Below are 20943 nucleotides of genomic sequence, written 5' to 3' on the forward strand. Positions count from 1 at the left end.
TAGTGGTGACCAGCTGTCAGCTCATTAGGGAGGAAAAGGTTGGAGACCACAGTCACCATCAGATGACACTGTAGCCTATCGTTGATCAGACATCTGATCCACAGATTAAGGGAAAATAGGGAGGAGAGTAAAATGGGTGCTGATCGGAAATTACAGAGGGTGGAGGTGAGCCAGCATGATGACTGTGCTGATGATGTTGATGATATCATCCTTATTGCAACAGTAAAGCCTTTAGTGAGAAGCTCTAATGTCGACCAAGAAATTCATTACTGTCATAGTGCAAAAAGATCTTTGATGGATAGATACTAAGGATGTTCAGTTCATTAGAGTATGTCACACATATTATACAATTTCTTATCTTCAAAAGTTTTTTTTGTTGAGAAAAGTAGAAAGGTAACAGCTTGCATACTATTATACGCCCTATAGCATACAATATACTGAAAATATGTCTCTTACTAACAGACTTTCATTTTCTCTAAAGATGCTTTAATTAGATAACTCGTGTTTCTTTTGCTTTATCTTTATAATAAAATTGAACATTTCCTTTTTTTTCTCCAAATCCCTCCCAAAACAAAATTAATGTACTACTTTATAGGAACATTGGGGGTTTTTTTTGTGACGTCATCTTTACCTTTTTGGCTGTCAGTTAATATCATGCTGTGTTTTATTACTGTATGTAAATAAACACAATATTGCCTCATGTTTATTATGTAAATAAACACAATATTGCCTCGATCTTTGGGAATTGAGTCCTTTAACACTGTTTAAAAAACGCTGATGGACTTCTTTATGCAGCAGGATGACTGTAGTTGTTTACATGTCACTCAGATCACGGGTGATTCGTCATGTTCAGTCTGTGTGATGAAAACCGGTCCAATGACGTCACGGTGAAATTAAAAAAAAAAAGTGGGCGGAGAAAGAGAGCAGATGTAATCCAGTCCTCCGTTTCTTTTTAAAGGTAGACTATTGAGAAAGAAAAAAACACACACGCCCTCATCACACTGCATGTTACGGTTTGTGATGTCTCCTGCTCCTGGCTGCCAGCTGCTCTGATGCGAGCAGGCAGCATCCTCCTCTCCCGGGCATCCTGAAGCAGTGCATGAAGGGACGGTGGCCGACAGGGAGGGGTCCTTTTGATATCAGGGCTGCCTCCTCCTGAATGGAGCCTGGCTGTCTGCAGGCAGCGATGGCTATGGGAGATGTCTCAAAAAAAGCGTCGACTCGGAACGTCGCGGTGGAGCGAAAAAACCTCATCACCGTGTGCAGGTCAGTGCATGCAGAAACTGTATTCATGCATGTGTGTTAAACATGCATGGGCTCCTACTGAAACATAATTCAAGGCAGGATAAGTAAGCCTTGATGCATGACTTTAAGTTACGTTGGTATATTTCTTTTTTTACGACATCACTGGCCCTTAATTTTGTTACACAGACACATTTTGACGTCATCATGTCATCTTCGTGATAAGTCCTATTATTTATTTATTTATTTTTAACTCTGTACCGTCACTGGGCCTGTGAGGACACTAAGCCTGTCTGTGCACTAACGACCTTTATTATTGAATAATTCCCCCACGTACACAAGCTGATAATCATCACACAGAGACAGGCCTCTGTGCGAGTTTAGCTGTGTCATCATTGTCTGTATGATTTATTTTCACCCCCCTGATGGTGTGGTTGCTATGACGACAACCTTCCAAGGGGCAAGGACTTGCTGGCACCCCAGGGACTCAGGGCAGGGAAGCAGTCTGAGGCCTGTAGCCTACACCAAGCATGTGTGTGTGTGTGTGTTTTTTCTTTTAATGATGGTTTTCAAATAAATGCCCTTTGATAGGCAGAACACATTCAGAGGGAGTCGCCTACAGGGTGTGTTTACATGTGTGTTTATGTAGCCTAAAATGTTACGCGCTGAACTGTCCCTAGATGTGAGTGTCAGTTTAAAGGTTTGTCTGTCTCTACCATATATAAAAGACTGGCAACCAGACCCGGGTGTACCCCGCCTATGACAGCTGGAATTGGCTCCAGCCCCCTGCAAGCTTGGACGGGACAAGCGCTATAGATAATGGATTGATGGATGTACTGTAAATAGTCAGATGTTGCACTCAGGGGTTGGATGAGACCATAACAGCATGTTATGAAATAGAATTAATTGAAATCATATATGATGTTGCTTTATGGCGTACACAAGAAAACAAAACCACCAGAATTAAGATTGATTGTTTCTCTTTTGTAATCTTGAATGACTGAAACTGCTGCTGTGGGGTAGGTCTCACACTGAGGGATTAACAACACACTGCCTTTGTTTACATCTTCTTTGGCAATAATTTGATGTGTTTGTAGCTTGTTTCAGCTGCCCCTAAGTGGATAGAAAAATAAGTTATTGCAGGTTCAATTCATGACAAGTCGTAGATCATCTTCCACCACTGTTTACATGGTTGCATGTGGCTAGTTTTTAAAGATGCCATGGGTTTACAAAAAAATGAAACTGAAACTGCACCTGAGTCATTCATTTTATTAGATTCATACTTGTATTCTCCTAGATAGGGAAATACATCTCGTCATCTAATTAATGGTAGTGTAAATGATCCCTGATGTAAAGAATATCAATGGGAACATTTTAACAGTCCTCTCTTCCTGCACATTTACAGTCAACACATTTATTAGCCAAGGTCTTGCAATAAGGCTGATATTATTCATTCCAAAGCAAAGCCGTTTTTGTCAATGCTGACCTCGTACCTCTCTCTGAATATGCTGCCTTTTTTGCCAGGGTCCATGTGTCAGTGATGTTCAAGCCAAAGTCAAGCTGGAATTGGACTCTATGAGCGAGAGTAGAGTTATATTTTTTGTAATGTAGAACACCTAGAAACCTGAACTTCTGCTTGATGAACCAGTGAAAAGGCTTGCTGATGTCTACTCCCTGCCGTCCGTTATAAAGTCAAAAAATGGGGGACTGTGCTCGTTTTAAAGGATAGTCAGCCGATTATTGTCCAGTATCTGGCCACAGTCAAGGCCTCTCAATGAGACATTGTTTAGTTGGAACAATGGGGAGAGAAGTCTCTTGCTTCATTGGCCTTTGTTAGGATAGGCCTTGTCTTTACGGCTACTCTCGTCAAGCTTGTAAAAATTCACTGACAAATTTGACTCAAAACAGTACGACCCCTAAAATCAGACTCGGTGATTCCAGAGTCAAGAAAAATATGGCTGATATGAATTAGATATGAAACCTCTCCTTCTACTGCAGAGGCCATGTTTACTAAGGCTTTCTATGGCCCATATGGCCCCTTTCAGCCCACAGCGTATCACTGTGGCACTGGATAAACTACAGTTGGCAGGTGTTCTTGCAGCAAATAGAGCTGCTTAATTATTTAGACTCCATGAAAATATTTAGGAGTGGTCCATTCAGGAGATGGTTAATGTAGTCCAAAATAAACAACACAGCTTGAAGAGGTTTTAAGATTCAGTGTGGGGGGGGGGGGGGGGTCTCACCGATTGTTGAGAGAATAGCATCGAATCAGGAAAAGTATTATAAAGAAATGTATGACTTGTACAACTTATTATTTAAGGTATATATAAGGTATATATATATAAGATATATAAGGTATATATTTAATAAAGGGTACACAAACAAATCTGATAAAAGAGGCCCACATAAATGTAATAATGTCATCAATGCAATGAGTTTAAAAAAAATCTTTTATAGAGCATTTATGAGAAAAGACATACAATGTGGACAAGTCGGTCTGTTACTGTGCATCATACAAACAAGGATGCAGAAGCGTCATCCTCACAGGCATGAATGTTCACCTCAGGCTGAAATGTAATCACTGGGCTTATGCTGTCATGTAGCAGGACCTTTTGTCTCCGTTTATAACCTTAACCTGTAACTTTAGCATGTTTACAGACTAAACTGGGATTGTTAGCATGATTAAAAAGCACCTGCCTAGCTTCATCTTGTTGGGTGTGTTCACAAAGTTATAGACATAAGTAAAAGTCATCTTTTTGTTCTATTTGGTAAAGAACAAAGATTGTGCTCAATTTAGGGTTTAGATATCAAGCAGTATTACATCAGTACACTAAAGCTCTACGGGGTTGTACAATTTTATTCTTATTCTATTCTTATTCTTAGGGAGAATAACTGCTAAGATAATTATACTTTAAGTTTTCTTTATTAATATGTCAGATGAAGAGGATATTTTGTCAGAGTTGTTAGCGTAAACCCAACTCATCTGTCTCCCAGCATGTAGCTATGTCACTCTAGCCATGCTAGCAAAGTGACTCATTACAGTAGCAGCCATTTGTAAAACGGGTAATTGACCACATGAGACAAAGTCGTATGTTTGAGCTGTCCAACAAGAAGAAAATGGAGTTGCCGGAGCTTCCTGAAAGCTCTCCTTAAACTTCTTCCTCTCAGTAACTGGCTGACATCCGGCCTTAGTGTTACACAGTTGAGAGTAAAATGAGACTGTTAGCTGAAAGTAGATGATGAAGAAATCTTCGCTGACACTGACTTGCTTATAAAATAAAAAGTTTAATTACAAAAAAGAACAGTATCAACCAGGCTTGCCATGGTTCAACCTGAGAGAGACATCTCTGTCTAACAAACACTGATCTTTATACAGCATTGGTCAAAGCAACACTAAAAAGAACATCTACATATGTCCTTTTTTATTACCCAAGTCAACAGCTCTCCTTGTGACTTCTCTGACATTGTATATGTCAAAGAACATCCCTTTTCATATACTCCAGATTTAAACAATACGTAGTTGTAATCCTACATTGTCTAAAAAGAGCATTACCAACCCCTAACTAATTCACTTCACATACATTCCAATGTCAAGACAGCTCTCTCAAATGTATATATTTAATGTAGCTCTTGGAGCAACACATGTTTCAGATTTAAACATTAAAAGTACTTTAACCTTTTTCCTGGTAAACTTAGATTATTCACAGGGTTTTTTTTATTATTGCATCAATTGTCCTTTCAAGAAATGATCCTCACAGAGATTTATACATTCTGAATCATCTCGTTTATCACCAGCTTCCTAAAAGGCTTATAAAGAATCTCTCTCTCTCTCATGTCATCTTCTGTGCAATCAACTGAAACAGCTGTGATCCATTGAACTCTCTTACTAAGCTTTTCCTATGATGACTGTATTACTGGCAACCAAACTCTTTGTTGAAACTTCTGTCTCTCTCTCTCTCTCCCTCTCTCTCTCTCTCTCTCTCTCTCTCTCTCTCTCTCTCTCTCTCTCTCTCTCTCTCTCTCTCTCTCTCTCTCTCTCTCTCTCTCCCATTAACAGGTTTTCCGTGAAGACGCTATTAGAGAAATACACAGCCGAGCCCATAGATGATTCATCTGAGGAGTTCATCAACTTCGCAGCCATCCTTGAACACATCCTCAGCCATCGCTTTAAAGGTATTTGTTTATTTGCTATTCCTACTGGGGTCCACATTAAAAAACACTGACAGGAATATAAAATGCAGGTCATGTTAAAAACATAATTAAGCCATACAGTTCACATAAACCATCACATGTAGAAGAGGGCGTGAAAAAAACAAACAGTTACAAATACTTAAATGTACATTTTAGAATGTACATTAGCAGCTGGAGAAATTCTGTATCTTACCCAAGGAGACATCGGACATGTTGCTGCAGGAGCTGGGGATCAAACCCTCGAAATTCGCCGACTCAACCACATGAGCCACAGCCAAAACAGCGTTCAATATCTCTGTTTACAACCTCTTTCTAGTCTCAGGCAGCTGGTTCGATGGTCAGAGGAGTTTCTGGGACTACATCCGTCTGGCGTGTGCTAAAGTCCCAAACAGCTGCATCAGCAGCATCGAGAGCATGGAGAACATCAGCACCTCGCGAGCCAAGGCAAGTCCTGTTTGCAGTTATTGTAATAACAGTAATGGAAAACACACACGTCATTTTGTCAGTTGGTACAGACAACATCTATCATTCTAGTCTTTCATATCGATTAGTCTTTCAACAAACATTGGATTGTTTAGCTTGAAATAAATGAATTGCATCAGAGTTATTAGTCAGCAGTTTTCAAGTTAATCATTTCCGTGAAACAGTTATGAAAAGTAAACTAAACATGTGTCCTGCATCATCCTGCTTATTTGTCTTTAATGATGTTATCAGAAGTGAATCTGTGATCATTCGGGGACTCTTTCAGGGACGAGCCTGGATGAGAGTAGCTCTGATGGAGAAGAGGCTGTCTGAATACATTGCTACAGCTCTGAGGGACAGCAGAACGACCAGGTGAGGAGATCCAAACATTTGCATGTCCAGTACAATCACACCATCCATACCTGAACATCCTGTCTGTAGCTAATGTCTGTGTGTTTTAGGAGGTTCTATGGAGAAGGAGCCATTGTTTTAAGAGAGGAAGCCACGGTACTAACAGGGATGCTAATAGGTCTTGGAGCCATAGACTTTAGGTGAGGAAAACTTTACACAGGGAGATTATTGTACATCACACTGATCATTTAAAATTCATGTGTAATTCTTTTTCCTGTGTTTTATTCTTCAGTTTCTGTCTGAAAGGGGAGGCATTTGATGGGAAATCGTCTGCTGTGATTGACTTCACACCATACTTGAAATTCACACAAAGGTAAATAATAATGTGGAAAAAAGGCTTTGTCAGTCATTTCTCAGCCTTACAGACGTGTTGTCTTTTTACAAATTCCATTGTCAGAAATGTCTTCAATTTAGCTTAAATTGCTAAAAAAAAAAAGAAATTGGCTAGTTATCCCCAAATAGAAGGCCACATTTCTAGCATAGGTTGTGCTTTTTGTCAGAGATAGCAAATGTTTATATTTCATTTCATTTAGAGTGGAATATTTAAAACCATTGAAAACATGAAACATAGAAGGTAATTGTTGTGTCACATCAGATAGAAGTCTTTTGTGATAGTTTTTTTGGAGAAGACTTTTAGTTGTCAGCTTTCTGTTTCAGCTATGATTATCTGAGTGATGATGATGATAGACGGAGTGTTGACAGCAGCACAAGTGACGACAGTGTACCAGACCATCCTTACATCCCCTTGGTCACCAATGAGGAGAGCTGGAGCGCAAAGTGTCGCAAGATGGAGCAAAGGTTCAAGATCGTCAACGCCCAAAAGGTGTGCAGTCGTCCTTTTTGACATTATAAAAAACAGTATAGAGAATAAGATTGTTTAAAGACATCACTTAAACATCTGGGGGAAACAAGGCCTTATGTGTTTTTTTCCTAAAGCAAGGAGAGAAGTTGGATGCCAACCCAATATATTATAGTCATAATATCAACTAGAGGCAGCGTAGTGTTAGCTTCACTAAGCTATTAGACTTGACACAGAAAACAGCTAGGCCTGGCCAAATTAAGAACCTCAACAACATGATGTAGTACATGTAATCTTTGATGTGTTTTGAATGTGCCTATTGCTGGCTGTATGTTGTTGTTTAACACATAAAAATAAAAGAGACATTTATCTCGTTCTCTGTCAGTCAAAAACAAACAAACAAAAAAAAGTATTTCCCATTATGTACAATGCAAGGTCTACTGTTCTTTTAAATGCTTGTAGACTTCTGCTATATCCTGCTTTTTAGCCTTCGATTTACACTCACCTTAAAACGATTGATTTCTTATAAAATAAAAATTTTATTCAAGATCCAAGTCTTAAAAGTCCATCAAGACCTGCTTGTGTTCTCAAAATGTATAAGTTACCGGTACTTTTTTATTGTCTTGGCAATTAAATCCAATTTGATTGGAACGGAGTGTTTTTGTATTCTCTGTTGATTTGAGAAAAATAAGGCAAACCCTATATGGATAATGTTTTACATTTGTTCCAGAGGAGTGTATTTCTCCGTCCTTTCACTCAGCGTAGATGTGTGTTTTCAGGGTTACCTCGAGGAGCTCGTGCGGCTGCGTGAGTCCCAGCTTAAGAACACAGAAACGGAGAACAAGAAGCTAAAGGCCCGACTCGAGGAGCTTCAGAACCACAGCCAGCTGGAGAAAAAAGACCTCGAGGCCATAGTGATTGAGCTTCAGGAGCAACTGTGAGTGATACACACACACACACACACACACACACACAATGCAGTGTCCAGGTTTCATGCTCATAGTTCTCAGTTAAAGGACGAATACACTGAAGGGCACAATGGAACCTGTTGTGAATAGATCCTCTTCTTAAATCCAGTTTTCAACCCTTTTTATTGGTTTAGTTAAAAGTGTTGTTGTATGTCTACCAGAGCGTGGATATCATTTTTTAATACATCTTTATTGATCTTGTTTGTCAGAACTAGTTTGATTCCTTGTGACTCCACCCATCTGGCCAAAGACCTTTCAATCCCTTTGGTCAACCAGTGGCCAACACTGCAACCTTACAACAGCCAAGACGACATCAAGCTGTTCCGCAGGTTAGTTTTAATCAACATATTCAGCAAACTCTAAGACAACTGAGAAAGGGACAATTGCTCTGCACATTTGCTTTATGTATGAGAAGTGAATGAACATTTTTCAAGATAATTTTCAAAACACTCCATCAATTTCTTGTTGTTGTTCTTGTCAGCTCAAATATAAACTTCAGTTTTATATACTTTATATACTTCACATTCCCCAGCCCTCAACAATAGACACCAAAACATGTCAAATACATGGAGTACTAATATCTATTTGAAATTGAATACTATTGAATATTTTTTTTAAATGGCTTTTTGTCAAGCCAGAACTTCTAAATAAAACACAATTTTCGGGTCTATCATGAAGCTTTCATAACCCTTAACCTTTATCGACCCGTAGGAGGAGTTTCCCCAGCACAGAGCTGCTGTCGGTGGAGATCAGCCTCGATTCAGACTCCCAGAGGATCGAAGGGAAACAGAATGGAGGAGCCTGGTGTACAGGTGACTTTTTACAAACCATACCTAACAGAGTTACAGTAACATACCCTTATAAGAAGGACCTGAACTGATCTGTTTGCATGTCTGTCCCACCTCGCCAGAAAAGGACTACACTCCCTCCATGATGGGCCTCTGTGGGTCTTTGGCCTCCATCCCTAGCTGCAAGTCTCTCTCCAGCCTCAAGTCCAGCGAGTGCCTGGTCAACATCAGTACTGAGAACAGTCCTGCCCTGTCGCCCAGCTAGGGGGCGCCAAAGAAACACTGCCAACCACCTTGCAGAGACAATTCAACATGAATACAGAAAGACTACTTATGGTAGGCGCCTTCTAGTGGTCCTTTTGTGATTTCCTTTACGCTCTGAGCCCTGCACTCTCAACTTGCACAATTTTAGAGTTTGTAAAAGAGGAATCTTCGTGTCTGGACTGTTTAACAAAGATGCAGGAAAAGCTGCTGTACTGCCTGTCAGCCTCCGTCAGTTTCATCGTCTTTCATTGTCTTGACATTATTAAGCCTCCTGAAATCCAACCAACTGGTTCAAGTTTGATCTCCCAGAAGTCACAATGCTTGTTTTGTGCAATTACAGTCATGTATATGTACCGGCAAACTCATTGTAGGGTTGTTCTGTATGTACTTGTCCATATGTCTGTCTTATCAGTCTGTCAGTGTATCTTATTCTGTCTTCTGCATACAACTGGCAGTGCAGAATGGTTGAGCTGTTATAACCTATTGCAAACAAAAACAAAGTTTTGCCATATTATAATACACTACTATAAGAAAGATTAAAAGGAATGGCCTGACAGGTTTATGATGGAGATTATTTAAACATTAACAAAGAGGATGAATTAGGTACGGGCCTCATTCAGTCATAAAGTAGAGTAGATACAGAGTTTAGGATGTGACATAAAAGACCTGTTAAGCCACCAAGGTTTGCACAGTCAATGTGAACATAAAAAACAGACATAATATCTATTGCATACAAATGCAACTTGCATTGGGACTATGCAGAATGAATGTTTTCATTGTCTTTTTCTACAGACCTTGCTTGATAGAGTAGTTTGAATGGGACAGAAATAGTGAATGTGAAACTAGGGGTATGTGGCTTAAATTTCTTTATTTCTGTTTTCTTATAATCTGTTATATTTTAATTGATTTCTCAAACGATTTAATTCTATTATTTAACATCATGTAAATTACAATCTCATGCAGTGTTGAGAGTTGGAATACATTGTGTTATTTAAGATTGCAATAAATTTTCCTTTTTTGGAAACATAAATGCCGGTATGCTGTTGAAGTAAGTTATTTACTTATATTATTTGAAGATATTAGTCCGTCCATCTAGCATTTTTGTCCAGCATTAAAATCAAAAAGTTTTGGATTGCCTTGAAATGTTGTCTTTCATGTTCATCAGTTAATGTATAAGGTTATCCACTGTACAAAATATCATGACTTACAGTAAAGCCATTTATAATTTGTTTACGACAAAATGCCTACAAAATTAATGACATTCCCACTCCTCAGCTGGGCTAAGTGTGTACATAGTAAATTGACAAATGCTATGCTAACAAGCTAAACTTACTTGGTGAACACGTTTCGTCCAACTTTATCGCAGACTAAAATATTTTAAGAATAGATGTAAGAATTGCCATGAAGTTTGGTAGATGTTAAATTTTCCCTATGTAGGCTAATGCATTGAACTAACTTAAGCTACTTTTCAGTTGTGTCTTTGATTTTTACATTTTTTTAAATGGTCCCCTCAGAATCAGCTCTACGTGTAGTTAACTTAGCAAATGCTAGCTTGCTTAACAACTAATTATCATGGTCTGTGTCTTTCAACACTGATATATCTCAACTTAGATCGACATAATTCAAACATTTTTTGTTTGGGATCCCCTTCCTATAAGATTGATCAATCACAATGTGCTACAGTTGGTCTGGTTTTCACTTATCAAGATGTCACAACATGTAAATGGTAGATTGGTATAAATGTTTTCGATCATGCTTTTCAGAATCACATCTTATTATTAGTATAGGGACAGCATAATAATCGTCAGCTGTATGTACAGATGAGTGTGTGCTAACACACTTGGACTATCTCAGGTGGAAAACACATTGATATGATACCTAAAGCAGTGTACACGATGTTGAATGTGGTCTAAATGCTTCACAACTTGCCATCACAGCTATTTTATTTACTGTAGGTCTAAAACCCCAACACATTCTATTCCCCCATGCGCCTAAGTCACTTTTGTTCATTTCTTCCCTTTTATAGTTAACCTTGTGGACATGACATCGTCTCTACAAATAGGTTTGTAATAGCTCACATGAGGTCATAGGTTAGCATCACTCAATCATTAACACAGACAAATACAAAGAGCTAAACAAACAGAAGCTGGAGGTCCTTTGGTAAACGTTGGAAATGCATTATGGAGGAGACACATTCCAGATCGACATACTGTCCAATTACTGCTTGGCTGTAAAATGAATGGATACTGACGGGTCGAGAAAAGAGTTGTGTTTAGTTATCTGGCTTTGTCTTTGGCATGCTTTGTCAAAGTGACACCGATTGTTGGGTGGAGTTGCACCTGATAGATGAGCAGGCTGCTGGTCACATGGTTCAGCAGATCACCCGTCTGTGATAAAGCTCATTCATTCCCATGTTGGTGCGCCTGACACACGACATCTATATGTTATCTTAATGTCTGTCAAGTCTATAAGAAAGAGGGTCAGTTTGGTTGGACTGAGGTTAAACTGGCAGTCTTGTACCGGTCTCAAATCTACTATTTTAAGTGCATACCACGTTATCTCTACCTCTTTTCTTGTACCATCATTGGCACTCCCTTTTAGTCTGAGTTAGGACATTTATCTTCCACAATGCACACCCCGCAGTCCACCCAAATGGTGCACACACACCCAGCTGGGCGGTTGTAATAGCTTTATAAAAGTCTGGAACATTTTTTACCTACCAATGAATAATATATAATATTGTAAGGATGAAGAAAACCATACAGTTGTGTTTTTTTGTTTGTTTTTTGTTTACTTTTTAGGCTAGTCCAGATCCCAAATACTCCACAATTAACTATCTTGCATCCACTCCACTGTGTTTCACAAAGATAACCACATATTTTCATGCTGTAATATCCAGCGGGTTCGTTTCATTTTTGTGCAGCACTATTACATTTAGTATTTAGATGACTGTTGGAACTTGCATTGAGTGATTAATCATAGTGAACATTAATTCTGCTTTTATATTTGTCATATCACATTATTGGTAGAATGAGGTAATGCAGTCCAGACTGTTAGAATTAATTTCTTTGTTATATTGCATTACAGTACAATGCCACTGTTACATTTTTTTTTAAATGACTGTGTACTTGAAGCTCAGGACGTTTTAAACAAATGTAATAAGTTAAGGAGTTTACAGTCCTGTTTGTACAAATGAACTAATTACCAGATTACCAGATAAAATCAACCTTTACGTTTTATGAAGTTACATTCTTAATTTTACGTAGGATGGATGTAGTACAGTCCTGAGACCTAAATGTGCTTTTTCAACAGGACTTGGACGGCGAAAAATAATTTAATATGAGATATGAATTTGGGGGCGGTGACAACAAACTTCAGTGTACGACGTTTGACGGATTGATGGCGGATGGTCCTATCAGATAAAAGTCGATGCTACCACCGACCAATCAAAAGTGGGATCCAGAACCGGGCCCGCCTCCCTACATAATTAAATCCACACCAGCGTGCGTGGAGGAGTAAGTGTTTGGAGGTCGCCTTAAAACAAGAACGCGGAGGTGGAAAATCACACTGACCACCTCCAAACTTCCTGGGGCTTCAAAACGCGCTCCAGTCCGAAAGAATTCAATGAAATACACCTCAAAGTTTCCTTAGGAGAAGCAAGAGTTGGCGTTGAAGTGACTTTTTGAAGCTGGAGCTGCTTCCTTGTTCGACAACGGGGTGAAATATCTCAACATCCTCACAAAGAAACTTTGCCTGCTAGGCTGCTAACTCGCACACAAGCCAGACCAACCAAAAAAAAAAGTATGATTGCCGCTGAAGAAACGACTTCCAGCTTTTAGCAGCGTGTCATCCGTCGAGCTAAAGGTTGCTGATACTTGAATTAACTTTCTAAATGTTTGTCCGAGTGGTTCAAGACTGAATTTGTTTTAACGGTTTTGAATAGTCATCATCACCATCATCATCAGTGGAGGAAGGGTTACAGCTGGTCACACAGCGCCCCCAGATCTCCACTAGGCAGGACATCCATCGCTGCATCGTGAACTCCCAAGTCTGGAGAGATGTCTGCCCGAGGTGGAGTGACACAGATCCGGGGAGCTGCTTTGGGTCCACAGCCCCTTAAAGCTACTGTTCCGTATCAGCTGTCCAGCAAGCCTCGAACAAACCTCAGAGATGGAAAGTCAGGTACAGCCCAACACCTGTCAGACTTTATGTAATGTGTCTGCACTTAAAATATATACATTTAAAATCTGCTAATGTCCACAACTTAAATAAGACGCTAAAAGTGTTTTACATAATCTTACATTTCCAGTTTTCTAATAGACAACCCACCATCTGCTACAAATACTTATTTATATTGATTAATCTGGCAATAACCGTTTAATAGTAATAATGAATCAATTAAACTATGGAATCTATTTAGATAATGAAATCTAATATTAGCATAGCTCTTCATGACTTGTGATTGCAAATTCTCAGCACAAATATTAATTCTGTGTATCAAAAGAGAAAAATAAGTTTTAATACAGAGACTATTTACATTAAATTCTGATATCTTTTAGGTAGTTATGACAAGCATTAGGACTGAATCGTGTCTTTTTTTTTTTTTACCAGATAAGTCAACAAACAGTGTAGCAATATTTAATCTTTAAGTCCACGTCCACATTCTGCTGTCTAAAATGTTAAAGAACTACTGTTGTTTCAAATCTGAAGTAGGAATTAATAATGTAAAATCTGAGCAAAAAAAATCTGCGACATACCCAGATTAAACATTCCTTACCTCAAATCATCCTTACAAATTGTTGAACGTTAGCAGGATTATAGATGTTTTTGGCCCATCTCATATTAAATGTTATTGTTTTTTTGTTTGTTTGTGACAGCTGGAAAGGTCAAACCGCAGCAGCTGAGCTCTGGCATGAGGCGGACAGTGTCTCTTGACGCCATTATTGGCCCGTACCTGCAGGGACACTGGCCCAAAGAACCCGAGGGTCAGAGCAGCGTTTGTTACAAGGACAAATCCACCCAGGTCAGCATCTGAGGGTGAACACAGTAATGCAGGCCGACTCTAACAGAATGTATTACTTTTTAACAGTTTTGTTTCCAGATGTGTTTTTACGAGGGCAGATTGAGTCAGTCATGTTCGGAGAGATTAGTTAGCAGTTTTCTTGCAGATAGAGAGAAGTTGCTAGGAGACGCAGGGAGTGACTGCTGCTCGCACATATGTCACACAGTAAGAACCACAGCCATGAGAACAGTCTCTGAAGTCAGCTGATGAGGCCGTTTCGGCTGCACCCATCCTCTGCTCGTTGCAGGCACTAGCCACTGTTAGCTGGTGCCCACATCCTCCCCCTTCCACCTCCCACCCCCTTTGTTTTTCAGTTTCTACTGCTCTTTTTGCTCTTCTGCAAGTGTGAAAAGAGACTCTGTGGGTGTGGATGATGTGATGTGGCTGCACATCAGCCTTTTGAGCACGACAAACATTGCCTAAGTGTGCGACTTTTGGCAAAGTATGTGTGAAGCCCTGGTGTCCTTTGAGACTGACACGTTTCAAGTGTTACACTTCTGTTTGGTCACAATGCATCGTCAGGGTTTATGACATTACATGCACACACAGTAAAGAGCTTGACATGATGCTGGTTTAACAAAATAACTGACGGTTACTTCCTTCTTCCCCAGACCCCGAGCTCGTGGTCGGAGGATTCCCAGAGCTGGAGAGGCAGCAGCCACAAACGATCAGCGTCGTGGGGCAGTGCTGAGCATCTGCAAGAGGTGTGTTGACCCCAACATGTTTGTACTAAACCAGGTTTCATAAGTAGGGTTCTTTTAAATACATCTACATGCTGTAAAGTAAAGGCCTGACTCAATATTTGTGACAGCATTGAGCAACAGGAGACAGAATGACCTCATCTCTGCCTTTCTGGCAGATTTCACCATAGCTTCACTTCTCATTATACTTTGTTTTATGAAGTGTCAATGGATAAATTCATCACAGCTTAAAAATGCCTGCTGCGCGCCTCTGAAGGGAGGCTAAGTGTTTGACATTTGCACGTTTTTAAATGATTTCCTGTGTGTCCGTGCTAGCGGGTTGACTGACAATAACCTCTGTTTGTCTGTTTGTGGCAGATTTCTAAACTCAAACAACAGCTGCAGCAGCAGCGCAGCAGCAAACCTGCAGTCTCAGGGGGGCACGACAAAGATCGCCAGCGTGGCTATCCTCAGGGGAGCTGCAGCCTAGGAACCACTCAGGTACCCTAGCATCACCCTGACACACAAACGCGGCGCTCTGATTACTGCATACAAACATGTTTGTGTGTGTGCGCGCGCGTGTTTGCCGACTTTAAAGGCAGAGTTTACAGCACATAAGGAGTGTGGTGTGTCTGATTACAGTCCTCAGAGTGAACTTAACCATGCAGGAAGTTAAGTGAACTCAAGCACTGAGGCAACAGGAAGACCACTACATCACAGCTTCTGCTTTTTGGAGCAAAATGTGTAGTTCTGCTTTTCAGCACTGTGTGTGTGTGTGTGTGTCGCACTCTGCTGGGCTGAGGTGTTTTCAGACCACAGTGTGGTGGCAAGATGATCAAATATAAGCTGATTAAGACCTGCGGGTTATTTAAGTACTCGTTGTTTTAGCTTTGTTTTTCTTTCTTTCTCGTAAAGAATTATAAAAACTCCTCGTAAATGTACTTGGCAATAAAAACGGATTCTGATCAGATTGTAATTAGGAAAACACATTATTTACTTGCAGTCCTTCCCGTGGAACCAAACGGTATTTTAACTGAAGCAGTCTGTGCTTCGACCAGAAGTGAGTCATCGTTCGATTCAGTACTTGAAATAATAAACTAAGATCGAGTGTTTCACAATAAAGAGGAAAGAAAAAACTGACGAGGGTGGTTAGGAAACTGTATGCACATGATTCTCCCCTGCACACTTTTATAAATACCAGTTAAAGAAAACAATAACCTGCAAGTAAACAGAAGTATACAATGAAAACCACAGACGACATACATTGCACATGACACTGTTTGATTTTCAACAGTGATGTATTCATTCTATATTTTGTTTTTTTTGTTCTCAGACTCAACCAATTCCCATCCCCCTCTCTCCCCTGTCTACACTTGTCCCTCGACTGCGCTGCAGTGTGGAGGGCCTCAACCAGGAGCTGGAAGGCATGTTCATCTGCCAGCCTCCTCATCCTCAGCCCAGGGTAACCGAAGTTAACCCGTCCATACTGAGAGATGTACAGAGATAGAATATGAAGGTACTTAAACTGTTTCCTCCCCCACGACAGCTTCTTGAGGTTCCAGATGGTCACCGGGCTCCGGTACCTCCACAGAGCTGCAACAGTGGATCTCAGAGTGACCCTGCAAACACGCCGCTGTCCTCCTCGTCCTCATCCTCCTCACCCAGCTCCCCTCCCATCTACATCTCCGCTTCCCCGACGATCTCTGAGGACGCTCCTCCCGAGCTGCACCAAGGTCAGCCACTTGGTCTCGTATGTTGATCCAAATTGTACTTTCCTGTGCATTCTGACCTTTTCTCCACAAAGCCCTTTTTACGTTCCTGCTGTTTTTAGATAATGCTTTTGTGATGGAGATTCAACGGGATCACGTGCCTCCCAGCAATTACCTTCAAGACCCTGTTTTTAAGATGCACGTATAGTTTAACATTGTGCCATTATTTAGCTAAATAACGACCTGAAAACAAAAGAGAAAGTGAACGGTTTCACATTCCCCTTGTTTGGAGGTGTAGCAGCGGTGGTGATGTGGAACAATGTTTTAGTAGTTTAGTTTTTAAAAATTCTTGTCATTAAAATAAATACTGTAAATTCTGGACTATTGAGCGCACCTGGATATAAGCCGCACCGGCTAAAAATAAGTAAATAAATGTATTTATACATGTATAAGCCGCACTTGATTATAAGCCGCAGGTGTCCACGTTGTAACAGAGCTATTTACACAGAAACATTGTTTTAACTTTTAATTAAATACGTAGGCTACCGGTAACATGTGCAAATACGAAGCCTACTGGAAATCCTTTATCAAACAGTGTCTGTAACACGGCTGATGAAAAAGATTACCGTAATACATTTCACAAGAAAAAGTCCATCCATTCACTGCCTCAGAATGACTTCATCACTCACTTCCTCAGTCTCTTTTTCGTTGTCGCTGTCAGTGTCAACTTTACGTGCAGCTGCTCTATTTCCTTCTTTGACAGCCAGGTCGATCGCCTTTAACTTGAAAGCTGCATCATATGTATTTCTCCGTGTGTTAAGATCCGATGTGACGAGGTGAAATGTTTTTGCGGCAGAAGCTCATTGTCCCCCAAGAAAAATCCATAAAGAAGCTGCATCGTTGTAAAAGCCGCAGTGTTCAAAACGTGACAAAAGTAGCGGCTTACAGTCCAGAATGTACGGTAATTAATATTTATCGGCCAACGAGCACCCTATTGTCATAACCCGGCTCGTAGATAACGGAGAAAGTGGAGAGGAGTGTGAATTTTACAAAAGTTTGTAAAATTTCAAAACTCATTCAAAAAAAAATCAGCAGCAGTGGTCATATTTCAGCAGCGCCACTGAATCACTGAATCCAAATGAAATCGCGGAACACTCACAGACTCCCAGCGCTCGTTTTAAATGGAACAGGAATGAAAAACTAAAGTGACTGAGTCATCTGCCTCTGTGCACACTTTCTATTTACAGTTATTAAAGGTCACAGTTTGACCTTCAAGCACCCTTATTTTGCTCTCCTTGTTTTTTATTTCTTTGATTAGTTTGTGCTTTATATATCAATTTATAAAAAACAAAACTGAAAATCAATATTTGATTAATACTGAATGTTATTAATGTTCTGTTTACATAAACACTGATGCTTTCATTTATTGAAAACAATTGAGTTCAACTTTTTTTCAAAAAGCATCTCGACATCATCATTCCTCATCTCTTACTTCATCCTGTTGACTTGTAAAATCTCTAATGCACTGTGTTGTCCGCCGCTCTCTTCAGGTTCGACGGACAGCGCGGAGATGTGTCTCCTGTCTCCGTTCTCGTCCCAGAATGAAGCGGACCTCTCCCTGTCTATGCTGATGTCGTCCTCCCCGGGGCCCAACAAGAGCTGCTGCTTCCAGAGGGAGCCTCCAGAAGGCTGCGAGAAAGTCCGAGTCTGGGAGGAGACGAGGTTTGAACGCTGCACATCTGAACTGCATTTCCAAACTTGTCTCACACGCGTGCCTCAAATGACAAATGTATAAGACATAATAAAAACAAGAAAGTAGCCTGCCCCCCTTTAAGCTATCAGAATCCTCATAATCAAGAGACATGTTTTCTCAGTTGCTCCATTGTTATCAGAAGATGTCTTCGCCACCTCGAAGCTGATCTTTCTCACCCATGGTGCCGTTCTGGTGTAAACTGAATCGGTGTGCTGCTGCCCTCTGCTGGCAGTATCAATAATTACTCCATCAGGGACAAAATATCCACCTTTAAGTTATAATTAGAACGTCTGTTAGTTTGTGAATATGAATGTGCTTGTATAAGTTTGGTCAAGAAATCAAAGAACATCTTTGAGAACCACGTTTCAAATGTCAAACAAGTTCTAGGATAGTTTCAGTAAAAAGCTGATGAGCTGTTGTTGTCAAGACTTTGTGTAATTCTCACCGTTGTATTTTACTGTGAAATCATATCAGGGTGCAAACTTCTGTTACAACTTGGCAACTTGTTGTCATGATTGAGGAACCTTAGGGAGTCCATAGACGGTGAAGTCTTTTAAAATCTCATCCCGTGTGTCGATGACACCAAACCTCGTTTTTGTGTGATCATTTCGTTCCCAGTGTCTGACGGCCTTTCTGTGTTCATTCTGTAGCCCGTCACACCAGCTGAAGCCCGCCCTCATCTCCTCCTGCCCTGACCCCAACAAGGTAAACTTCACCCCTCACGGGGGCTCCGCCTTCTGCCCCGTCAGCCTCCTGAAGCCGCTACTGCCCTCCATGGACCTGCTGTTCCGCAGCCTCGCCGTCTCTCCAGCGGGCGGCTGCTCGAGCCAGGGAACCAGCTCCTGCCAGGCGACGTCCTCCGGAAACCGCGGCACTCCTCCTGATCCTCCATCAACAGCGATGGCCGCTGTGGTGGGAGAAGGCTCGGGGGAGGGGCTCGCATTCTGATCTTTCTTTGTGGAAAAATGATGATGCAAATAATCTCAGTGGTTTGGGACAAGTTGGTCAAAATTGCTTTATTTTAAGGAAGGACAATTCCTTTTCTACACAGGCCTAAAATCTTAAAATGAAAAAAAATATATATATATTGAAAGAAAAATTAATAACTCTGTGCTTTAAGAGCTACTTGTTTAGGATTTCTGGGCATAGTGACTTTATTTGGTTCTCGTATCATAATCCAAAGATGTGTTTTAGGCCAAACACCAGTGCAGATCTTCTCCCATCTTTAAGTCTTCATCAATCAATGCACATTTTTTCTGCCTAAAGAAGCCGTCGCAGACGCTTATTTCTTGACCTGTTGTCTCGTTTACTCTGCCCAAAATATTTATAATCTGGGTCGAGTTCGAAAAACTGCTTCTTGGATAAGTGGATTTTAAGTATTGAAATATATTCTCTGCGACTCGCCTTCAGTTTTTTTTTTTTTTTTTTTTTACCTGACCTCGCACCTCCCTCTGGTGTACAAAGCATGACAAATCAGTTGGGTACTTTTAGTTTGCCTGATAAGAAAAAAAACACAACGCAATGAATTATTTTTGTAGACTTAAGGGAATTTTCCAGATGTTGGATTTGAGTAGTATCAATTCCTAAATGCATTCCTACTTTGAGAAGTTATACAGATGCTATGTTTAGGTCATCTTGTTTACTTGTTTAAAAAAAAAAAAGAAAAAAGAACTTGTGCATGTGTTAATGGACTCAACCTGTCCTGCCTTGATGTGTGCATGATGCTATGTGTATAGTTTTGAGGTTTCAAGACCTAGTCGACTACCTAACCAGTTTTAGTGGTGTAGATTGTTCCCCTGAAGATGTTCCTTTACTTCTGCCAAGCTGACAAGTTGTGATGTTCAGATAGTTTTATTTCTGGTAGACATGTTTGCACATATTGAACTGCTACGTTTGAGTCGCATTTCTTATTTTTATATCCACTTTTTGTACGTTAAGAGTAGTAATGTGTATTTTCTACATCTTTTTCAATTACCTGCAACATAAGCTAAAAAACAAAAAAAGAAAATGATACTTGTGGTTTTGTTCTGTATAATTGAGGCAGGTATTACATGAGATACTGTATTGGTGGATTTTTATGCACTTCCAGGAGAAGGTTTCTTCCATAAGTTAATCCTGGTTAATTGTGGCTGACAGGAGTTTTGTTTGCGTGTGTGCATGTGGATGAGCAGTTCACTAGTCTGATTTGTTTTTTGTTTTTTTTTACTTCTAGTTTAGTGTCCTGGTGAAAATACTGATGAAATGAAACATTGTATTCAAAATAAGCCTCAATTTCAATGTTTTCTGTATCGGTGTGAATGCTGGGGATATGCTGTTTCTCAGGTTCTGTGTTCTGTCCACATAAATATGACTGATAATATGTTTGTGCTTTATTAGACTGGTCTTAAGTTATAACTCCCTATGCCCTGTTCTGCGTTCCCATTGCGTCTAGAAAGGCATCAAAGCTTCCATTTGTATCCGTTCAGTATCTTTCCCTCAGTCTTTTTATTTTTTAATTCGTAAATACCAAACGGTTTGTCATTAACTGTTCTTCAAAGTTATTCTCTCCATGTACAGATGTGACAAATTATGACATTTTGTAAGTTCCCTTACTGATCTTCCCTTGTCGTGTGAC

General features: G+C 40.2%; 2 protein-coding genes across 2 annotated transcripts; both read left to right on the top strand.

Annotated features, from left to right (window-relative positions):
• Positions 1 to 904: 904 nt before the first annotated feature.
• Positions 905 to 10158, top strand: LOC306842177 (RUN domain-containing protein 3A-like). The gene is made up of 11 exons (XM_079372289.1): positions 905 to 1266; positions 5300 to 5415; positions 5750 to 5877; positions 6182 to 6267; positions 6357 to 6446; positions 6539 to 6619; positions 6964 to 7129; positions 7885 to 8042; positions 8283 to 8402; positions 8785 to 8885; positions 8984 to 10158. Exons 1-11 carry the CDS (start codon positions 1160 to 1162, stop codon positions 9124 to 9126), a joined length of 1296 nt encoding a protein of 431 aa, XP_079228415.1. The 5' UTR covers positions 905 to 1159; the 3' UTR covers positions 9127 to 10158.
• Positions 10159 to 12591: 2433 nt separating this feature from the next.
• Positions 12592 to 20688, top strand: LOC306842178 (protein FAM117A-like). The gene is made up of 9 exons (XM_079372290.1): positions 12592 to 12989; positions 13069 to 13307; positions 14003 to 14148; positions 14799 to 14891; positions 15246 to 15368; positions 16201 to 16329; positions 16414 to 16600; positions 18127 to 18298; positions 18980 to 20688. The coding sequence occupies exons 2-9, from the start codon at positions 13184 to 13186 to the stop codon at positions 19275 to 19277; spliced, it is 1272 nt and encodes a 423-aa protein (XP_079228416.1). The 5' UTR covers positions 12592 to 12989; positions 13069 to 13183; the 3' UTR covers positions 19278 to 20688.
• The last annotated feature ends 255 nt before the right edge of the window (positions 20689 to 20943 follow it).

Source organism: Symphodus melops (assembly GCF_947650265.1).
Source record: "Symphodus melops genome assembly, chromosome: 21".
Taxonomy (NCBI): Eukaryota; Metazoa; Chordata; class Actinopteri; order Labriformes; family Labridae; genus Symphodus; species Symphodus melops.